This window comes from Schistocerca gregaria, chromosome 10 (genome assembly GCF_023897955.1).
Source record: "Schistocerca gregaria isolate iqSchGreg1 chromosome 10, iqSchGreg1.2, whole genome shotgun sequence".
In the NCBI taxonomy this organism is placed as follows: Eukaryota; Metazoa; Arthropoda; class Insecta; order Orthoptera; family Acrididae; genus Schistocerca; species Schistocerca gregaria.
In genome coordinates this window covers 65597235-65616708 of record NC_064929.1, presented here as the reverse complement: position 1 = coordinate 65616708, position 19474 = coordinate 65597235, and the positions used below count along the sequence as shown (strand labels likewise).

Sequence of the window (19474 nt, the reverse complement as noted above, 5' to 3'; positions counted from 1 at the left end):
CCGTAATAGTAGTTTTATGAATATTACAGCTGTGTCCAATTAGCGTGAGCAGTTGACGAAATGGGCCAGCCCTGTAAATTTTTTTGTATACAGATGATGTTAAGATGACGATTTAGTTTCGCTGAAATAAGAATTCATTGTGTATTTTTGCGCGATCTGAGCGAATAAACATCCGTAATAAGAAGAAAAACCGTGTTTAAAAGAACAGAAATTTGATGTTACAGGGTGTCGTGACGCCGATCTATTTGTCGTATCATTCACGAATATTATGGCAAGGAGAGGTCAGACAATTCTGTTTTTTAACATTAAATTCGTTAAGACTTCACAGAAAACTTGACACCACATTAATACTGACATATCTACACGTACAATTAGAAACTGAAGCTCTGTTTTCGGGTCATTGGTCTTATGTCAGTAAAACTACATACGAAGTAGGGTACGGTATCCTTCAAACGAACTAGAATTATGAAAGGCACTTAATTCATTACGTCATGTGCTGTATATAGTTTGTCACAAGAACAGGAATAGATGACTGAGGCAGAGAAGTCCCCTTTCCCCAAAACGCTTGAAAGAGATTTTTCTGATTCCTTATAAAATAAAGTTCTGAAAAATCGTCATGTTGATGCACTACAAATAAACCTAGTAAATTCCTGCTCATGATTTTAAACTCTAACGGTGCTAAAAGCTTTGAAATAGACGAAAATCAATTAATTTCACGATATATTCCCATGTTCTCAATGCAAAAAATTGAGCGCTCTTTCCGACCTGACCTGCTTGAATTTGCTACATAGTACATTGCCATCTGTGAGCAAATGCAGATACTACAAGACACATTTGGCACATGGCACGACGTGCTTGCCATCTAGTGGCAGGAACACGTACTTTGAAGTAACTTTGCTTGTGTCAGGAAGTGGTGTGTTCTTATCAATTGGTGTTAAAAAAAGTCGAGCAGACAATGAATCAAGCGCCAGTGTCGTGTATTCCCAACACCAAAATGTCGAAGGCGCGTAAAGTCATCGACGAAGCGAAGGAAATCCAGAATCCTGAGCTGGATTTGGCCGATAAAGGGATAGCACACTTCGAGGAGATGCCTGGGCTGTGTAAGTTACGCTTCAAAGTTGCGGGAAATCGCACAGTCAGGTATTGTTGACCAAATTTGGAAACTTGTTCGACGGCTTTCAGGTAGTAGGCGGGGCTAGCTAGCCCACGGCTGTCAACGCTGGCGCGTGGGAGTTGACAAAAACGGGTACAAATGAAGAAAAACAAAAGTAAAATATGAATTCATCGAAGTAATATGCGTAAATACGTAAAACGATGGACGTGCCATGTGGAAATACACGTATCAAAATATTTGAGATTGTGGACAAACCTTTAGGGTGAAAGACAAAATAATGTTTATAGAGTAGTACATTTCAATCTTCTAAACAAGATCAGAATGAGTGTTTCGCTCATTTGCTTCCAGACTAATCTCAAATTAATAATTCAGTTGCCTAAATTATGTTTCAGTCACCCGCTTTACTGCGGTTCCTGGGACTTTCAAACAGTTTTTAACTGTAGTGGAATAAATAAATAAATAAAGTAACAACACACAAAATCATCACAATCGCTTTTGCTGCTATGAACTGACAACCTTACCAAAATTTGCGCATCGTAAGTTGTAGAATTACAGTTACAATGTCACAACAGTACAGTAACTGACAGAATTGCGACGCAAGGGATGTATATAATTTAACAGGATTTTAATATTATACTTACACATTGGTCAGAAAGGCCCAAGACTAGCATAAGAGTTATATATATTAAAAAGTTATCGGCCTCAAAAGTGTAATAACCGAAATTACTGTAACTGTTTCTTTGAATATCATGACATTTGAGACTGACAGTGCTCGATTCAGAATCGCCTTAGATAATCATACGCTATCTGAATTGTTAACATAATTTACGTAAATGTATATCAATCCCGTTCACTCACTAGTTCAAAGTACTTACTGTTTTTGTGAAATACGAGTTGCCTTTGTTACATTTGTGCTCACATTTCAAGTTAAAAGTTAACTATGCGTATTATGCTTCAGAACTTTTTGGCTGTAGTATGGTACCCAAGCTAATTGTCATAGACCGACCATTAAAAATCTTTTACTCAGATATATTTTCTAAGTTAAATGTAGACAATCCTTAGGTAAACTAAGTAACAAGTTGAGATCTGTGCGTTGTCTACTTAAGAGGCCTCTGTCATTGTGTTGACATAAAAACAAATTTGTTGGCTTATTTTGCATTTTAGTACTCCTTGGTTCATGGAACTATGTTCTGTGACATTGCTCCGAAATTAATTATACTGTTTATCATGTGGAAGTGAGCAGTAAGAATTTTGTGTAATGTAGGTAATAGTATATGTTGCAGAAGCCGTTTTAAAAATCATGCTATGCTCACACTGAAGTCCCAATTTATTTACTCTTTAATGGTGTTTGTTGCTAATAACAAGTTCAATGAACTATGATTTACACAGTGACAGTACAAGACCCAAAAATTATTTTCATATAGGCATTTTACTTCTTGTCCAGGGTTCAGAATGGATTTATGTATTCTACCATTAAGAAATTCAACAAGCTCCTGTCTAACAGAAAGCAAGAAATTGGAAATCCCTACTAGTTCGAAAGAAAATGGAAAACAAATCTAGTTATTTACTGACTCAGGGATTAACTCTTTTCTGGAGATATCTATTGGGTTTCCTTATAGGCTTATTTTAAGAATGTAAGTACGTATGTACTAGAGAAAATTATAAGAGCTGTGGTAGGTGAATTTTAATGTAACACATAAACTGAGCAATGTGTTGACACATGTAAAGTGATCATTTGTTCATTCATTCTTTGTCATATGTTGATGTATAGAGGGTGTTCCAGGAAGAGTGGTCATTATATTGAGATATGCTATGAATAATCATTCAAGTCTGTTAAACATGAGCTCTAAAATGTGTATCTTAACACCTATGAAGACTACTTCATCTTTAAAACTGTGCAAATCTCGTCCATAACAAGCTCTTTGATTTCCATATTTTGGGAGGAGGTAGTATGTGCCAAAACAAGACAAAAATGCCCAGTAAACATAGGGTCTAAAGTGCATACTTTGAGAACTAGGAGCATTTGTTCAGTAGAAGAGATGTGCTTCACAGTAGTGAAGATGGAGAAGTGATCATAGTTCTTAAGGTATGCATTTGGAAATCCCTACTAGTTTGAAAGAAAATGGAAAACAAATCTAGTTATTTACTGACTCAGGGATTAACTCTTTTCTGGAGATATCTATTGGGTTTCCTTATAGGCTTAAGGCCCATGTTCACTCAACACTTCTCTTTTGTTTGGTCCGTACTACCTCTTTGTAATATGTGGAAAACAAAAAGCTTGGCAAAGAAGAGATTTATTTCATACTATCAAAGATGAACAAGTGCTTATAGCTCTTAAGGTATGCATTTTAAGGCCCATTTTTACCATACATTTTTCTTTGAATGACTGTGTCATTTCCGTGAATACTAGCTATTTCTCCTGGGACACACTGTATACTGATTCATTTCACATCTGTGGCGGCTCTCCTGCTTGATGGGATTGTTGTTGTTTTTGTCTTCAGTCCAGAGACTGGTTTGATGCAGCTCTCCATGCTACTCTATCCTGTGCGAGCTTCTTCATCTGCCAGTACCTACTGCAACCTACATCCTTCTGAATGTTTAGTGTATTCATCTCTTGCTCTCCCTCTACGATTTTTACCCTCCGCACTGCCCTCCAATACTAAATTGATACCTCAGAATATGCCCTAACAACCAGTCCCTTCTTCTAGTCAAGTTGTGCCACAAACTCCTCTTCTCCCCAATTCTGTTCAATACCTCCTCATTAGTTATGTGATCTACCCATCTAATCTTCAGCATTTTTCTGTAGCACCACATTTCAAAAGCTTCTATTCTCTTCTTGTCTAAACTATTTATCGTCCACGTTTCACTTCCATACATGGCTACACTCCATACAAATACTTTCAGAAACAACTTCCTGATACTTAAATCTATCCTCGATGTTAACAAATTTCTCTTCTTCAGAAACGCTTTCCTTGCCATTGCCAGTCTACATTTTATATCCTCTCTACTTTGACCATCATCAGTTATTTTGCTCCCTAAATAGCAAAACTCCTTTACTACTTTAAGTGTTTCATTTCCTAATCTAATTCCCTCAGCATCACCTGGCTTAATTAGACTACATTCCATTATCCTAGTTTTGCTTTTGTTGATGTTCATCTTATACCCTCCTTTCAAGAGACTGTCCATTCCGTTCAACTGTTCTTCCAAGTCCTTTGCTGTCTCTGACAGAATTACTTTTTTTTCTTTGAGTGACTGTGTCATGTCTGTGAATACTGACTATTTCTCCTGGGACACACTGTGTACTATATACTGATTCATTTGACATCTGTGAAGGCTCTCCTGCTTGATGGGATTGTTGGAACGGAAAGGAATGGATGAATGGATTATTTTGTTCACATATTGTGGTCAGTACTGTTGGGCCTTCCAAGGCTTGTTCGGACGGAGTTTAGTTTTAGTTTTATATCCCATCATGATATGGAGAGAGTGAAGTTGTGAACTGACAGGCAAAAGGCCCTGCTGGATAGTTCTGTGAAGTACACTAACAAAAAAGTTTGGTTAAAGCAAATCTACTCACATCAATAATGATGGTAATTACTTCTGTGTTACATTATATATCTACTTTAGGAGAAAGGCAGCTGCTTCGACAATAAACTGCTGCTCCTCCTGTTATGGACACAGCTTTTGTTCCGATACATCACAAAGGCATTTTAGCTTTACACAGACCACTATCTTTATATTGACAAAGTAAAGATGAATCTAATAGAGTTACGCAGATTTTACATTGTGGAGTCCAAGTGATCAATAATTTCAAATGTAGTGGGTATTCCTTCGCTTTGTCTTTGATTTTCAGTATTCTGCCTTATATCCACTAGCAACTTTTTTCAGATTTTTGTATCAGAATACCAAACTCCATCCTAAGTCCTAAAGAGGGATGCATAGCTTATCTGGAGCTTATTTCTACTTGTAGTATTGTGCTTATGAATTGGTGAGGTCATCCTAAATACACACTTCTTATTTACGACTGCCATGATTAGATAGTATATGCATTGGTATGATAAGTGTAAGAATCTCTAGGTCTGAAGAGTCTTCTGCAAGATGTTGGTTATCAGTTTTAGTATTCAATGTTTTTATTGCTCGCTTCTGTAGAAAAAAACATTTTGTTCGCCTTAGGTGAAATGTTTCATAATACGCCATAGGACAGAACTGAGTGGAAGATGCTAGCTGTCATGTCTGCAGGTCAACATGATGATAGAGATTTCTGGATGCAGAATATTCAGAACAGCATTGCCACAGTGGCAAACACCAGTTCTCATCAGATCACCAAAGTTCAGTGCTGTCAACTGTTTGGACAGGTGACTGTCTGGGTTTACAAAGTGCTGTTGGCAAGGGGGGTGCATTTGGCCCTTGTGAGGCCATTTAAGGAGCTACTTGACAGTAGTGGCTGTGTCCACAAAAGCTGGCAACAGCTGGGAGAGCAGTGTGCTGACCACATGACCCTCCATATCCCCACCCAGTGATGCCTATGGGAGCACACAATGTTTGATTGGTACTGGTGGGCTTTCAAGGCCTTCAGGAACAGAATTTAGTTTAGTAAATCAGGCAGAACTGAGCTTTTTGGTTAACTTAGCCACAAACTGGGGCATGTCAGTTTTTTGTCCATCTGGATCTCTATTTCTCATACATGTAAAGCAGTTCTGTCGATTTAGAATTGCATAATATGAGTTTTTGAAAGGTTGAAGTATAAGCTGTTGGCTATGAACCAGTAGTAGGCCTATTCCATTATTTTGTAGCTGTGTTTGGTATGCATGTGTTTGGGCCCTTTGTCAGCCTATGGGGGTTGACAAAAATATGAAAACATCAAATTACCACCCCTAATATAGTCTACAAAACCTCTTGGCATTCAAAGCAGCTTCAAATCATCTTGGATAAATACAGAACCTGTATGGTTTTCAACAGTACCTTAAACCATGTTGTTGTTGTTGTTGTTGTGTTGTGCTCTTCATTTCAAAGACTGGTTTGATGCAGCCTGTCCAAGCCTCTTCATCTCCCAGTACCTACTGCAACCTACACCCTTCTGAATCTGCGTAGTGTATTCATCTCTTGGTCTCCCTCTACGATTTTTACCCTCCACGCTGCCCTCCAATACTAACTAAATTGGTGATCCCTTGATGCCTCAGAACATGTCCTACCAACCGATCCCTTCTTCTAGTCAAGTTGTGTGACACATTCCTCTTCTCCCCATTTGTCTTCAGTACCATCTCATTACTTGCGTGATATACCCATATAGCCCTCAGCATTCATCTGTAACACCACATTTAGAAAGTTGCTATTCTATTCTTGTCCACACTGTTTATCGTCCATGTTTCACTTCCATACGTGGCTACACAACTTACAATTACTTTCATGAAAGACTTCTTGACACTTAAATCTATACTCGATGTTAACAAATTTCTCTTCTTCAGAAACGCTTTCCTTGCCATAACCAGTCTTCATTTTTATGTCCTCTCTACTTATTTTGCTCCCAAGTAGCAAAACTCATTTACTTCTTTAAGTGTCTCACTCCCTAATCTAATTCCCTCAGCATCACCCGACTTAATTCGACTACATTCCATTATCCTCGTTTTGCTTTTGTTGATGTTCATCTTATATACTCCTCTCAAGATACTGTCCATTCCATTCAACTGCTCTTCCAAGTCCTTTGCTGTCTCTGACAGAATTACGATGTCATCGGCGAACCTCAAAGTTTTTATTTCTTCTCCATGGATTTTAATTCCTATTCCAAATATTTCTTTTGTTTCCTTTACTGCTTGTTCAATACACAATTGAATAACCCTGTCTCACTCCCTTGTCAATATTGCTTCCCTTTCATGCCCCTTGACTTATAACTACCATCTGCATCCTGTATAAATTGTAAATAGTCTTTCGCTCCTATATTTGACCCCTGCTACCTTCATAATGTGAAGGAGAGTATTCCAGTCAACATTGTCAAAAGCTTTCTGTAAGTCTACAAATGATAGTAACGTAGGTTTGCCTTTCCTTAATATATCTTCTAAAATAAGTTGTAAAGTCAGTATTGCCTCATGTTTTCCAACATTTCTACAGAATCCAAACTGATCTTTGCCTCATGTTTTCCAACATTTCTACAGAATCCAAACTGATATTTTCTGAGGTCGGCTTCTGCCAGTTTTTCCATTTGTCTGAAATCTGAGGGTATTTCACCTGTCTCGTACATCTTGCTCACTAGATGATAGAGTTTGGTCAGGGCTGGCTCTTCCAAGGCTATCAATAGTTCTGATGAAATGTTGTGTACTTCTGGGGCCTTGTTTTGACTTAGATCTTTCAGTGCTCTGCCAAACTCTTCACACATTATCATATCTCCCATTTCATCTTCATATACATCCTCTTCCATTTTCATAATATTGCCTTCAAGTACATCACCCTTGTATAGACCCTCTATATACTCCTTCCACCTTTCTGCCTTCCCATCTTTGCTAAGAACTGATTTTACATTCGAACTTTTGATATTCATACAAGTGGTTCTCTTTCCTCCAAAGGTCTCTTTAATTTTTGCTGTAGGCAGTATCTGTCTTATCCCTAGCGATATATGAATCTACATCCTTACATTTGTCCTGTAGCCATCGATCTCGTTTTTGAGATGTTTATATTTCTTTTTGCCTGCTTCCTATATTGCATTTTTATATCTTCTCCTTTAATCAGTTAAATTCAGTATCTCTTCTTTCACCCAAGCATTCCTGCTAGTCCTCATCTATTTACCTACTTGATCCTCCGCTGCCTTCTCTATTTCATCTCTTAAATCTACCCATTCTTCTTCTACTGTATTTCTTTCGCCCATTCTTGTCATTCCTTCCCTAATGCTCTCTCTGAAACTTTCTACAACCTTTGGTTCTTTCACTTATCCAGGTCCTATTTCCTTAAATTCCCACCTTTTTGCAATTTTTACAGTTTTAATCTACAGTTCATAGCCAATAGGTTGTGGTCAGAGTCTACATCTGCCCCTGGAAATGTCGTACAGTTTAAAACCTGGTTCCTAAATCTCTCACTTACCATTACATAATCGATCTGAAACCTTCCAGTGTCTCCAGGCCTCTTCCACATGTACAATCTTCTTTCATGATCCTTAAACCATGTGTTAGCTATGATCAAGTTATGCTCTGTGCAAAATTCTACCAGATGGCTTCCTCTTTTATTCCTTACCCCCATTCCATATTCATCTACTACTTTTCCTTCTCCTCCTTTTCCTACTATTCAATTCCCCATGACAATTAAATTTTTGTCTCCCGCCACTATCTGAATAATTTGTTTTATCTCATAATACATTTCTTCAATATCTTCATCATCTGTGGAGCTAGTGGGCACATAAACTTGTAGCACTGTGGTAGGTGTGGGCTATGTGTCTGTCGGTGCTACAATAATGCATTCACTATGCTGTTTGTAGTAGCTTACCCACATTCCTATTTTCCTATTCATTATTAAACCTACTCCTGCATTACCCCTATTTGATTTTATATTTATAGCCCGATGTTCACCTGACCAGAAATCTTGTTCCTCCTGCCGCTAAACTTCACTAATTCCCACTGTATCTAACTTTAACCTATCCATTTCTCTTTGAAATTTTCTAACCTACTTGCCTGATCGAGGGATCTGACATACCACACTCCTTTCTGTAGAACGTCACTTTTGTTTCTCCTGATAACGACGTCCTCCGGAGATGCGAATGGGGGACTATTTTACCTCCAGAATATTTTACCCAACAGGATGCCATCATCATTTAACACACAGTTAAGCTGCATGTACTCAGGAAAAATTACGGCTGTTATTTCTCCTTGCTTTCAGTCATTCACAGTACCATCAAGAAAGGCTGTTTTGGTTAGTGTTACAAGGCCAGATCAGCTACGTCCATACTGTTGCCCCTGCACCTACTGAAAAGGCTGCTGGCCCTCTTCAGGAACCACACGTTTGTTCGGCCTCTCAACAAAACCATGGATATTCAAGGGAGAACAAGGTGCTAGTGACCTACTACGTTATACCTATCAAATTGTACACAACACACATTACAGTGGTTTTAAGAGAAGCAGTGGGTGGTTGCATAACTTCAAACGGTGCTACAGGACAATTTGTCACCTTGACACTACACAGCAAACAGCAGAATTGTTCCAAAAATGTGTAGATGAGATAAGCAAACTTATCCCATCGTTCAATAAGGAATTTGTTTTCGACTCCAACCATTTGAGATTTGAAGAGAAAATGCACATGAAAAGAACTCTTTGAAATTAGAGGTATAAAAGACAGTTGTATCAAGATCAACTAACACCAGTGCCTTAATGCATTCATATACAATTGTGTCAACAGTTAATCTGGAAAGTCATTTACTGTTTCGTGAGAAGTTGGAGGTGCTCTGCCCCTACGATTCTTTCTCATGTGGTTGATCTTGCAAGGGCAGTAGGGAATATTTATGTCACACCAAGCAAGAGTGGGAAAATGGGCATAAGAGAAATAAAAGTATGGTGTTACTACTGCTTTTGTCAAATAGCTGGTCAAAATAACTTGATTTTGCTCGATTCCTGGTCCACATAAAAAAATCGTACTCATTTAGAGCAAACTATCCCCCCTGAAAAGTGTGTGTCACTGCAATAGATACTACCTGTAACTGCTGGACAAATTCAGTCTCTGGATGTTTGTTTTCTCCATGCTTATAAAACATATTATTACACTGTCTGCAGCTGTGCCTTAAAGGATATCCAATTTCACAATAAGCTCCATGACAGACTGTTTCGCATTGGTTGCATTCCATTCCATCAGTGCTCATCACCCATTTGCACCATTATGATTCTCTATGCATTCTTTAAGAGTGGATACTAAGCTGAATGTCATGCACAGTCTGTAATCCCAAGGACTTCGCCTTCAATCTTGATGGTGCAAACCTTTGTGGTCACTACGGGATGTCATTTTTCATCCAGTGTATGTGGTGCAAGGTAATGGTTAGGTTTGAACACTTCCTGAATGATGTTGATGTCCATTTTGTGAAATGTAATACATACATCCCATAGATGCTTGATCTCTGCACCTCCCAGACACTCATTTTCTTTCGCCCTACTGATGCATGTGGTGAATCATTAGCAGCTAATATTTCTCGTGCCATAATTGTTAACACAACACTTTCAAATGAGCCTTACTAAAGGACTTGTGACCTTGCACTCAATGGGTTCCATTTAAATCATCTTATATCCTCCTATAATTACTCAATGATGACACTTACTCATACACTACAGCATCATCTGCAAACAGCTGCTTATCCTGTCCACCAGGTCATTTAAATATATAGAAAATAACAGTGGTCCTGTCACACTTCCCTTTGGCATTCTTGACTATATCCTTATCTCTTGAACACTCAATGTACTGGGTCTGTTTCTTCGAAGTCTTCAAGCCACTCACACACCTGGGAAGGTACTCCCCATCCTTGTACCCTGGTTACCTATTGGCAGTATGGCACCATCTAGAATGCTTTACAGAAATCAAGGAATATGGAGTCCATCTGTTTCCCTTCATCTGTGATTTGCAGGATCTAATATGAGGAAAAAGCAAGCTGAGTTTCACTTGAGTGATGCTTTTTGAAACCTGTTGGTTTGTTGACAGAAGCTTTCCCCTTCTGCAGAAATTTATTACGTTTGAACTGAGAATATGTTCAGAGATCCTGCAGCAAACTGGTGTTAGAGATATTGGTCTGTAATTTTTCTGGTCTGTTCTTTTACCCTTCTTATATAAAGGAGTCACCTGCACTTTGTTTAATATTCTAGTAAGAGCTCTTTTTACACCGGAAAGGCAAGGTGTGTCTTCTTGAATGCCACTTCAGGACAGTTGCGTGGAATCAGAAGAAAAGAAGACACAAACCTAAAATGGGTATCAATTTATTGTGCAGAAGTTTAGCGCTTATAATGTAGCACAGTTTGTCTAAATCACCTGTGTTGCACTTGCAGGTTAAATATGTTGTTCTTGTTGTGGTCTTCAGTCCTGAGACTGGTTTGATGCAGCTCTCCGTGCTACTCTATCCTGTGCAAGCTTCTTCATCTCCCAGTAACTACTGCAACCTACATCCTTCTGAATCTGCTTAGTGTATTCATCTCTTGGTCTCCCTCTACGACTTTTACCCTCCACGCCACCCTCCAATGCCAAATTTGTGATCCCTTGATGCCTCAGAACATGTCCTACCAACCAGTCTCTTCTTCTTGCCAAGTTGTGCCACAAATTTCTCTTCTCTCCAATTCTATTCAATACCTCCTCATTAGTTATGTGATCTACAGCATTCTTCTGTAGCACCGAATTTTGAAAGCTTCTATTTTCTTCTTGTCCAAACTGTTTATTGTCCATGTTTCACTTCCATACATCGCTACACTCCAGACAAATACTTCCAGAAACGACTTCCTGACAGTTAACTCTATACTTGATGTTAAAAAACTTCTCTTCTTCCGAAACACTTTCCTTGCCATTGCCAGTCTACATTTTATATCCTCTCTACTTCAACCATCATCAGTTATTTTGCTCCCCAAATAGCAAAACTCATTTACTGCTTTAAGCATCTCATTTCCTAATCTAATTCCCTCAGCATCACCAGACTTAATTCAACTACATTCCATTATCCTCGTTTTGCTTTTGTTGACGTTCATGTTATATCCTCCTTTCAACACACTGTCCATTCCATTCAACTGCTCTTCCAGGCCGTTTGCTGCGTCTGACAGAATTACAATGTCATCGGCAAACCTCAAAGTTTTTATTTCTTCTCCATGGATTTTAATTCCTACTATGAATTTTTCTTTTGTTTCCTTTACTGCTTGCTCAATATACAGAATGAATAACATCAGGGAGAGGCTACAACCCTGTCTCACTCCTTTCCCAACCACTGCTTCCTTTTCATGCCCCTTGACTCTTATAACTGCCATCTGATTTCTGTACAAATTGTAAATAGCCTTACGATCCCTGTATTTTACCCCTGCCACCTTTAGAATTTGAAAGAAAGTATTCCAGTCAACGTTGTCAAAAGGTTAAATATGTCATGCCAAATACCTATAACTGGACAACGAATCGAGCTTCTCGGAGTGAAGATCATTTGTGAAATGTGGCCAGGGCTGTAAAGATGAGGAGAAATTCATTGAAGGTGAGTGTGTAGAATGTCTGGAAGCTTATTCTGAAACCTAACTAAAGCTGATTAACCTAAGTCTTATGGCCACTGCTCCCTGTGAGACAAAATGCTGTCTGGTGGCATTGTGGGCATGTGATGCGGTAAGGAAAGTAAGTAAGTGGCTGATGTTAAGAGATACAAATGGGGAAATCAAGTGACATACACTGAGCTGACAAGTCATGTGGTAGCTCCCAGTGTTATGTCGGACCTCCTTTTGCCCAATGTAGTGTAGCAGCTGATCTCTAGATTATGTCCCATGAATGTTTGATGGGATTCATGTTGGGCAATCTGGGTGGCCAATTCATTCCCTGGAATTGTGTAGAATGTTCTCCAAGCCAATTGTGACATGGCGCATTGTCATCTGTAAAAAATTCGTCTTTGTTTGGCTGCAAATGGTCTCTAAGTACCCAAACATAACCATTTCCACTCGGTGATCTGTTCGGTTGGATCAGAGAGAGCAGTTCATTCCATGTAAACACAGTCCACACCATTATGAAGCCACCACCAGCTTGCACAGTGCCTAGTTGATGACTCGGGTCCACAGCTTCATGGAGTCCGTGCCATACTCGAATCCTACCATTAGCTGTTACCAACTGAAATCAGGATCACCTGACCAGGTCACAGTTTTCCAGTTGTTGAGGGTCCAACCGATATGGTCACGAGCCCAGGAGAGGTGCTGCAGTTGGTGGTGTTCTGAAAGCAATTGCTCTAGCCCATTGATGCCAGATTTTGCTGCACTATCATAATGGGTATGTTCGTTGTAATAATGGGTATGTTCGTCGTATGTCCCACATTGATTTCTGCAGTTATTTGACACAGTGTTGCTTGTCTGTTAACACTGACAACCATATGCAAATGCCACTGCTCTTGACCATGAAGCGAAGGCCATCAAACACTGCATTGTCCATGGCGGGAGCTAATATCTGAAATTTGGTATTCTCAGCATACTCTGGACACTTAGATCTGCATTCTTGAGGATAAAACATGTTCCATGATTCTACAACAGATTGATGTCAACGATACAGACCTATAATTATGTCCATCTGTCGCATGCTCCTTCTTAAAAATGGAATGGTCTGTGCCATGCTTCAGTGCTCCAGCAATCTATGATAAAATGCTGCTAGAAGTGGAGCAAATTCTTTCACATAATTTTTGTAGAATCTCTCAGCCATCTCATCTGATCCTGCTGTCTTTCCACTACTAAGTGATTGTAGTTGCATTTATTTTCCATGATCTTTTATCTCAGTATCTGCCATTTCAACATTCATAGGTGATTGAAGGTCATCCACAGTGAAACACTTTCTGCTCAAAGCAGTTTTCGGACAACACATTCGTAATACTCTCCAATGAACCCCTCTCTCTGGCACCAGTTTTTGTAACATGAGTCTCCAAATGTCTACCTGGCAAGTTGAAGTTGAACTCTACAATGATGATACAATCAGGAATTGTGTGACTTATTGTGTAATCGAAATTAAGCGGATTTCTTTTAGTACTGTGATTCATAGGAAGAATGTTAAAGTTCAAAATAGTTCAAATGGCTCTGAGCACTAGGGGACTTCTTCTAAAGTCATCAGTCCCCTAGAACTTAGAACTACTTAAACCTAACTAACCTAAGGACATCACCCACATCCGTGCCCAAGGCAGGATTCGAACCTGCGACCGTAGCAATCGCGCGGTTCCAGACTGAAGCGCCTAGAACCGCTCGGCCACTCCGGCCAGCGAATGTTAAAGATTGTAACTCATCCACAAAGGAAGTAGCTTACAGTGTGCTTCTTGACCAATTCTTCATCATTGTTGACCAATCTGGGACCCAAACCATGTAGGACTGATAGAAGAGATCAACAAAGAGGAGCATGTTTTGTCAAAGGTCATTTGGTCAGTGCAAGAGCATTATGGAGTTGCTCGACAAACTCCAGTGGTAGGTGCTACAAGAGAAGTCTTGTGCATCAAGGAGAGGTTTACTACTGAAATTTCACGAGAGAACTTTCCAGGAACAGTCAGACAACATATTACTTATTCCCAAATACATCTTCTGAATTCAGCCAGACGAGAAAATTCGAGACATTACAGCTAATACAGAGCCTTAATGACTGTCATTCTTCCCAGACAGCATTTGCAAATGGAATGGGGAAGAGAGAATCATTTAGTGGTACTGTAAGTACCCTCTACTACACCGGTTATGTGGCTTGTGGAGTATGATACAAATGTGGATGTAAATCTCAATCTCACTGTTGCATCATTCTAACAGTAGATGTCTCTCTCTTATTCTGGAGACTGAATCACCTGCCGCATACCTCTTTCTTCCCCAAACATGGGCAGCTGCTGTGTACTTATATTTTGTGTATCAGTAGCACCAAATATTTCATCTCCTTCCAGTAAATATTCGTCAGCAATTCTGCCTCCTAATGATCTGTGGTCATTTCTAAAGTCACTTCTTTTAACCCAGCCAATGTTTGTTTTTGTGAAAAATGTTGAGTTCACCATGGTTCTAAGTTAACACTAAACTAGAGGTCCCCCCTGTAACTGACTGTGTGGTGTCAACGTTAGACACGACGCTAGACGTTGCGATAATCGATAGCGGTCGAGCACTTGCAACCCCTCTGGACTCGCTGGCACTTGCAACGCCGCTGTATGATACGGACAGAGACTTGCAGATCACACCAGCCGAGTCAGCGACAGGTTTTGAGTGAAGTCAGATTAGAATAGCCTTCAGCTCACTAGGTTTGCAGCCTCTAGTTTGTGCATGTTTTACACATGTAATACCAGAATTGTGTCAGCTTGCTTGTTGTATAATCCAGTTAATGTTTGTTAATGAATCATTTGTGTTCAAGTAAGATAGTTGTTATTAGCTATGTTCCTGGAGTGCAGTAGCAGGACAAAGTTAAGTAAAATTTATTTACTTAAGTATTCCAGCACTAATTATTATAGAATGTTCCAGATTCTTACAACCATCCCACTCGTGCTAACCTCTGTCGTCCCACTACAAATCCCATGAGTACTGATCGAAAAGGATCCTGCATTTGTGTGAGGGCATGACATGCTGCCACCGACCTTCACATCAGACTGGGTGAGTCAGTTCAGTGGTCAGAGGGATATCACCTCCTGCAGTAACGTAACTGTTACAGCTCTGTGATATTCGAGACAAACTTCAGGTTGCAATAACCACTCACAGATGTGCCCACCTAGCTAACCGCGCGGTCTAAACTGCTGTGTCTTGAGCAGGAAGGCATGCCAGTCCCCAGCATAAATCTGCCCGGCGGATTAGTGTCGAGGTCTGGTGTGCCGACCAGCCTGTGGATGGTTTTTAAGGCAGTTTTCCAGCTGCCTTAGCGAATGCGGGCTGGTTCCCCTAATTCCGCCTCATGTACACTATGTCAGTGATTGCTGCGCAAACACTGTCTTACACCATAATTACTCTACCATTTAGGGTTACACTTGTCTGGTATGAGAAGTTCCCAGGGGGGGGGGGGGGGATCCACTGGGGTCCAAACCTCACAATAACTCTGGGTTCAGGGTGGGCCAGCGGTGGGGTGGGTGGACAGCTGTCGCCTGTTGCGATGTTGTGAACCACTGAGGGCTATGGCAGGACAAAGCCTCTCCATCATTTCTAGGTCCCCGGTTCAGTGCACACACTCACAGATGTCAGGGTGGAGGGTATACAAAGCATGTCAGGTGGATACGAACAACAGTACAGTTGTTGTCATAATGTGGAAATGGAGTGATTTATTTGACATCCATATGTGTATGATCATTGGCTTTGGGCCAAGGATGGAAGCATTTCCGAAACTACAAAGCGTGTAAATTTTTCATCTCCCGCTGTACTCAAAGTATACCGTGCAAGGCAAAATGATGCTATCCAAAACTGGCATACAGGCAACTGTGCTTCTCAGTGGGCCTTCGATGACAGGGCTGAATGATGGCTGTGGAAATGTGGATAGGCAAACAGACATGCAACTGAAACTTCCAGGCAGATTAAAACTGTGTGCCGGACAGAGACTCGAACTCGGGACCTTGGCCTTTCGCGGGCAAGTGCTCTACCAACTAAGCTACTGAAGCACGACTCATGCCCCGTCCTCACAGCTTTACTTCTGCCAGTACCTCGTCTCCTACCTTCCAAACTTTACAGAAGCTCTCCTGCGAACTGGCAGAAGTGAAGCTGTGAGGACGGGTGTGAGTCGTGCTTGGGTAGCTCAGTTGGTAGAGCACTTGCCTGCGAAAGGCAAAGGTCCCGAGTTCGAGTCTCGGTCGGGCACACAGTTTTAATCTGCCAGAAAGTTTCAAATCAGTGCACACTCTGCTGCAGAGTGAAAATCTCATTCTGGAAACATCCCCCAGGCTGTGGCTAAGCCATGTCTCCGCAGTATTCTTTCTTTCAGGAGTGCTAGTTCTGCAAGGTTTGCAGGAGAGCTTCTGTGAAGTTTGGAAGGTAGGAGACGAGGTACTGGCAGAAGTAAAGCTGTGAGGACGGGGCGTGAGTCGTGCTTGGATAGCTCAGTTGGTAGAGCACTTGCCCGCGAAAGTCAAAGGTCCTGAGGTCGAGTCTCTGTCCGGCACACAGTTTTAATCTGGCAGGAAGTTTCATATCAGCGCACACTCTGCTGCAGAGTGAAAATTTCATTCTGGAGACATGCAACTGCTGAGCAACAGTTGAACCGAGGTGCTACGAACAGTGTCTCCTCAGTGACCGTTCAGCAAATGTTGCCACTTATGGGCCTCCGCACCAGGTGCCTGCTGGTTCATGCACCAATACTGACTGCTGTTCATCAGCAAGGAAGGCTGGAATTTGTACATTAATACTGGAACTGGACATCCACTGAGTGGAAACAGGTGGCCTTTTCAGATGAGTCACATTTTGCACCTCATGCAACAAATGGCTGTTGGCGAGTAGGGTATAAATCATCGGTAAGCAAACAGACTGCAACAATCATCAGAAGCTTTCAGGCTGGAGAAGGGATCATTATCTACATCTACATGGTTACTCTGCAATTCACACTTAAGTGCCTGGCAGAGGGTTCATCGAACCATTTTCATACTACTACTCTACCATTCCACTCTCGAATGGCGCGTGAGAAAAACGAACACCTAAATCTTTCCGTTCAAGCTCTGATTTTTATTATTTTATTATGATGATCATTTCTCCCTACGTAGGTGGGTGTCAACAAAGTATTTTCGCATTCAGGAGAGAAAGCTGGTGATTGAAACTTCGTAAATAGATCTCGCCGCAAAGAAAACCGCCTTTGTTTCAGTGATTGCCACCCCAACTTGCATATCATATCAGTGACACTCTCACCCCTATTGCGCGATAACACGAAATGGGCTGCCCTTCCTTTCATTTTTTTTTATGTCCTCCGTCAATCGTACCTTGTAAGGATCCCACACCGCACAGCAATATTACAGCAGAGGACGGACAAGTGTAATGTAGGCTGTCTCTGTCTGTAATGTAGGCTGTCTCTGTCTGTAATGTAGGCTGTCTCTGTCTGTAATGTAGGCTGTCTCTGTTTTTTCTGTCTTCTAAGTGTTCTACCAACAAAGTACAGTCTTTGTTTTGCCTTCCCCACAGTATTATCTACATGGTCTTTTCAATTTAAGTTGCTCGTAATTGTAATTCCTAGGTATTTAGTCGAATTGACAACCCTTAGATTTGTACAATTTATCGTATACCCAAAATTTATCGGATTTCTTTTATTACCCATGTGGATGACTTCGCACTTTTATTTGTTTAGTGCCAATTGCCACTTCTCGCACCATACAGAAATTCTCTCTAGATCATTTTGTAATTGGAATTGATCATCTGATGAATTTGCTACATGGTAAATTAAAGCCTCATCTGCAAACAATCTTAGGGGGCTGCTCAGATTATCACCTAGATCATTTATGGCAATCAGGAACAGCAGAGGACCTATGACACTACCTTGTGGAATGCCAGATATCACTTCTATTCCACTCAATGATTTATTGTCTGTCAATACGAACTGTGACCTCTCTGAGAGGAAATCGCGAATCCAGTCACACAACTGAGACGATACTCCATGTGCACGCAATTTGATTAATAGTTGCTTGTGAGGAGCGGTATAAAAAGTCTTCTGGAAATCTAGGAATATGGAATCGATCTGAGATCCCTTGTCGACAGCACTCATTACTTTATGGGAATAAAGAGCTAGCTGCATTGCACAAGATCGATATTTTCTGAATCTGTGTTGGCTATGCATCAATAAGTCATTTTCTTCAAGGTGATTCATAATGTTCAAGTACAGTATATGCTCCAAAATCCTACTGCAAATTGAGGTCAGTGAAATGGGACTGTAATTCAGTGGGTTACTCCTATTTCCTTTCTTGAATATTGGTTAGACCTGTGCTACATTCCAGTCTTTAGGAACAGACCTTTTGTAAAGTTAGCAGTTGTTTATGATTGCTAAGAAAACCGCTATTGTGTCTGTATACTCTGAAAGAAACCTGATTGGTATACCATCTGGACCAGAAGACTTGCCTTTCTTAAGTGAGTTGTTTCGCAACACCTAAGATATCTACTTTTATGTCACTCATGCTAAGAGCTGTTCTGGTTTTGAATTCTGGATTATTTACTTCGTCTTCTTTCATGAAGGAATTACCGGAAACTATATTTAGTAACTCCACTTTAATGACACCATCATCTGTAACATTTCCTTCACTATCATGCAGCGATGGTATTGACTGTTGTGGTGTGGGAAATGTTTTCGTAGCATTCCCTGGGTGATCTCGTCAATCTGTAAGGCGCAGTGGATCAACATAAGTCTGCATCTATCCTGGGAGACCGTGTCCACCCCTAAACGCAGTTTGTTTTTTCTCAGCACAATGGCGTTTACCAGCAGGACAACGCCACATATTACACAGCTCGCATTGCACATGTGTGGTCTGAAGAGCACCAGGAAGAGAATTTCGTACTCTCCTGGCCACCAAACTCTACAGATTTGAACACAACCAACAATCTCTGGGACTACCTTGATCGGGCTGTTCATGCCGAGGATGCTCAACCGGGAATGTAGCACAGCTGGCCGCAGCGCTATAGTTGGCACTGTACCACATTCCTGTTAGTAACTTTCAGAACATCGTTGTCTGCCTTCTTGCACGTCTTGCTGTGGTCCACGCTGCAAAATGTGATTATTCAGGCATTTGACAGGTGATCACAT

The 19474-nt window shown here is 40.7% G+C and overlaps 1 protein-coding gene across 1 annotated transcript in view; it reads left to right on the top strand.

Annotated features, from left to right (window-relative positions):
* The first annotated feature begins 864 nt into the window (after window positions 1–864).
* The window catches only part of LOC126293496 (ras suppressor protein 1), a 64810-nt gene continuing 46200 nt past the window's right edge, over window positions 865–19474 (top strand). Inside the window, exon 1 of the mRNA XM_049986747.1 lies at window positions 865–1100. Coding sequence (XP_049842704.1) covers window positions 956–1100 — 145 coding nt within the window. The 5' untranslated portion in view covers window positions 865–955. The remainder of the gene's footprint in view (window positions 1101–19474) is intronic.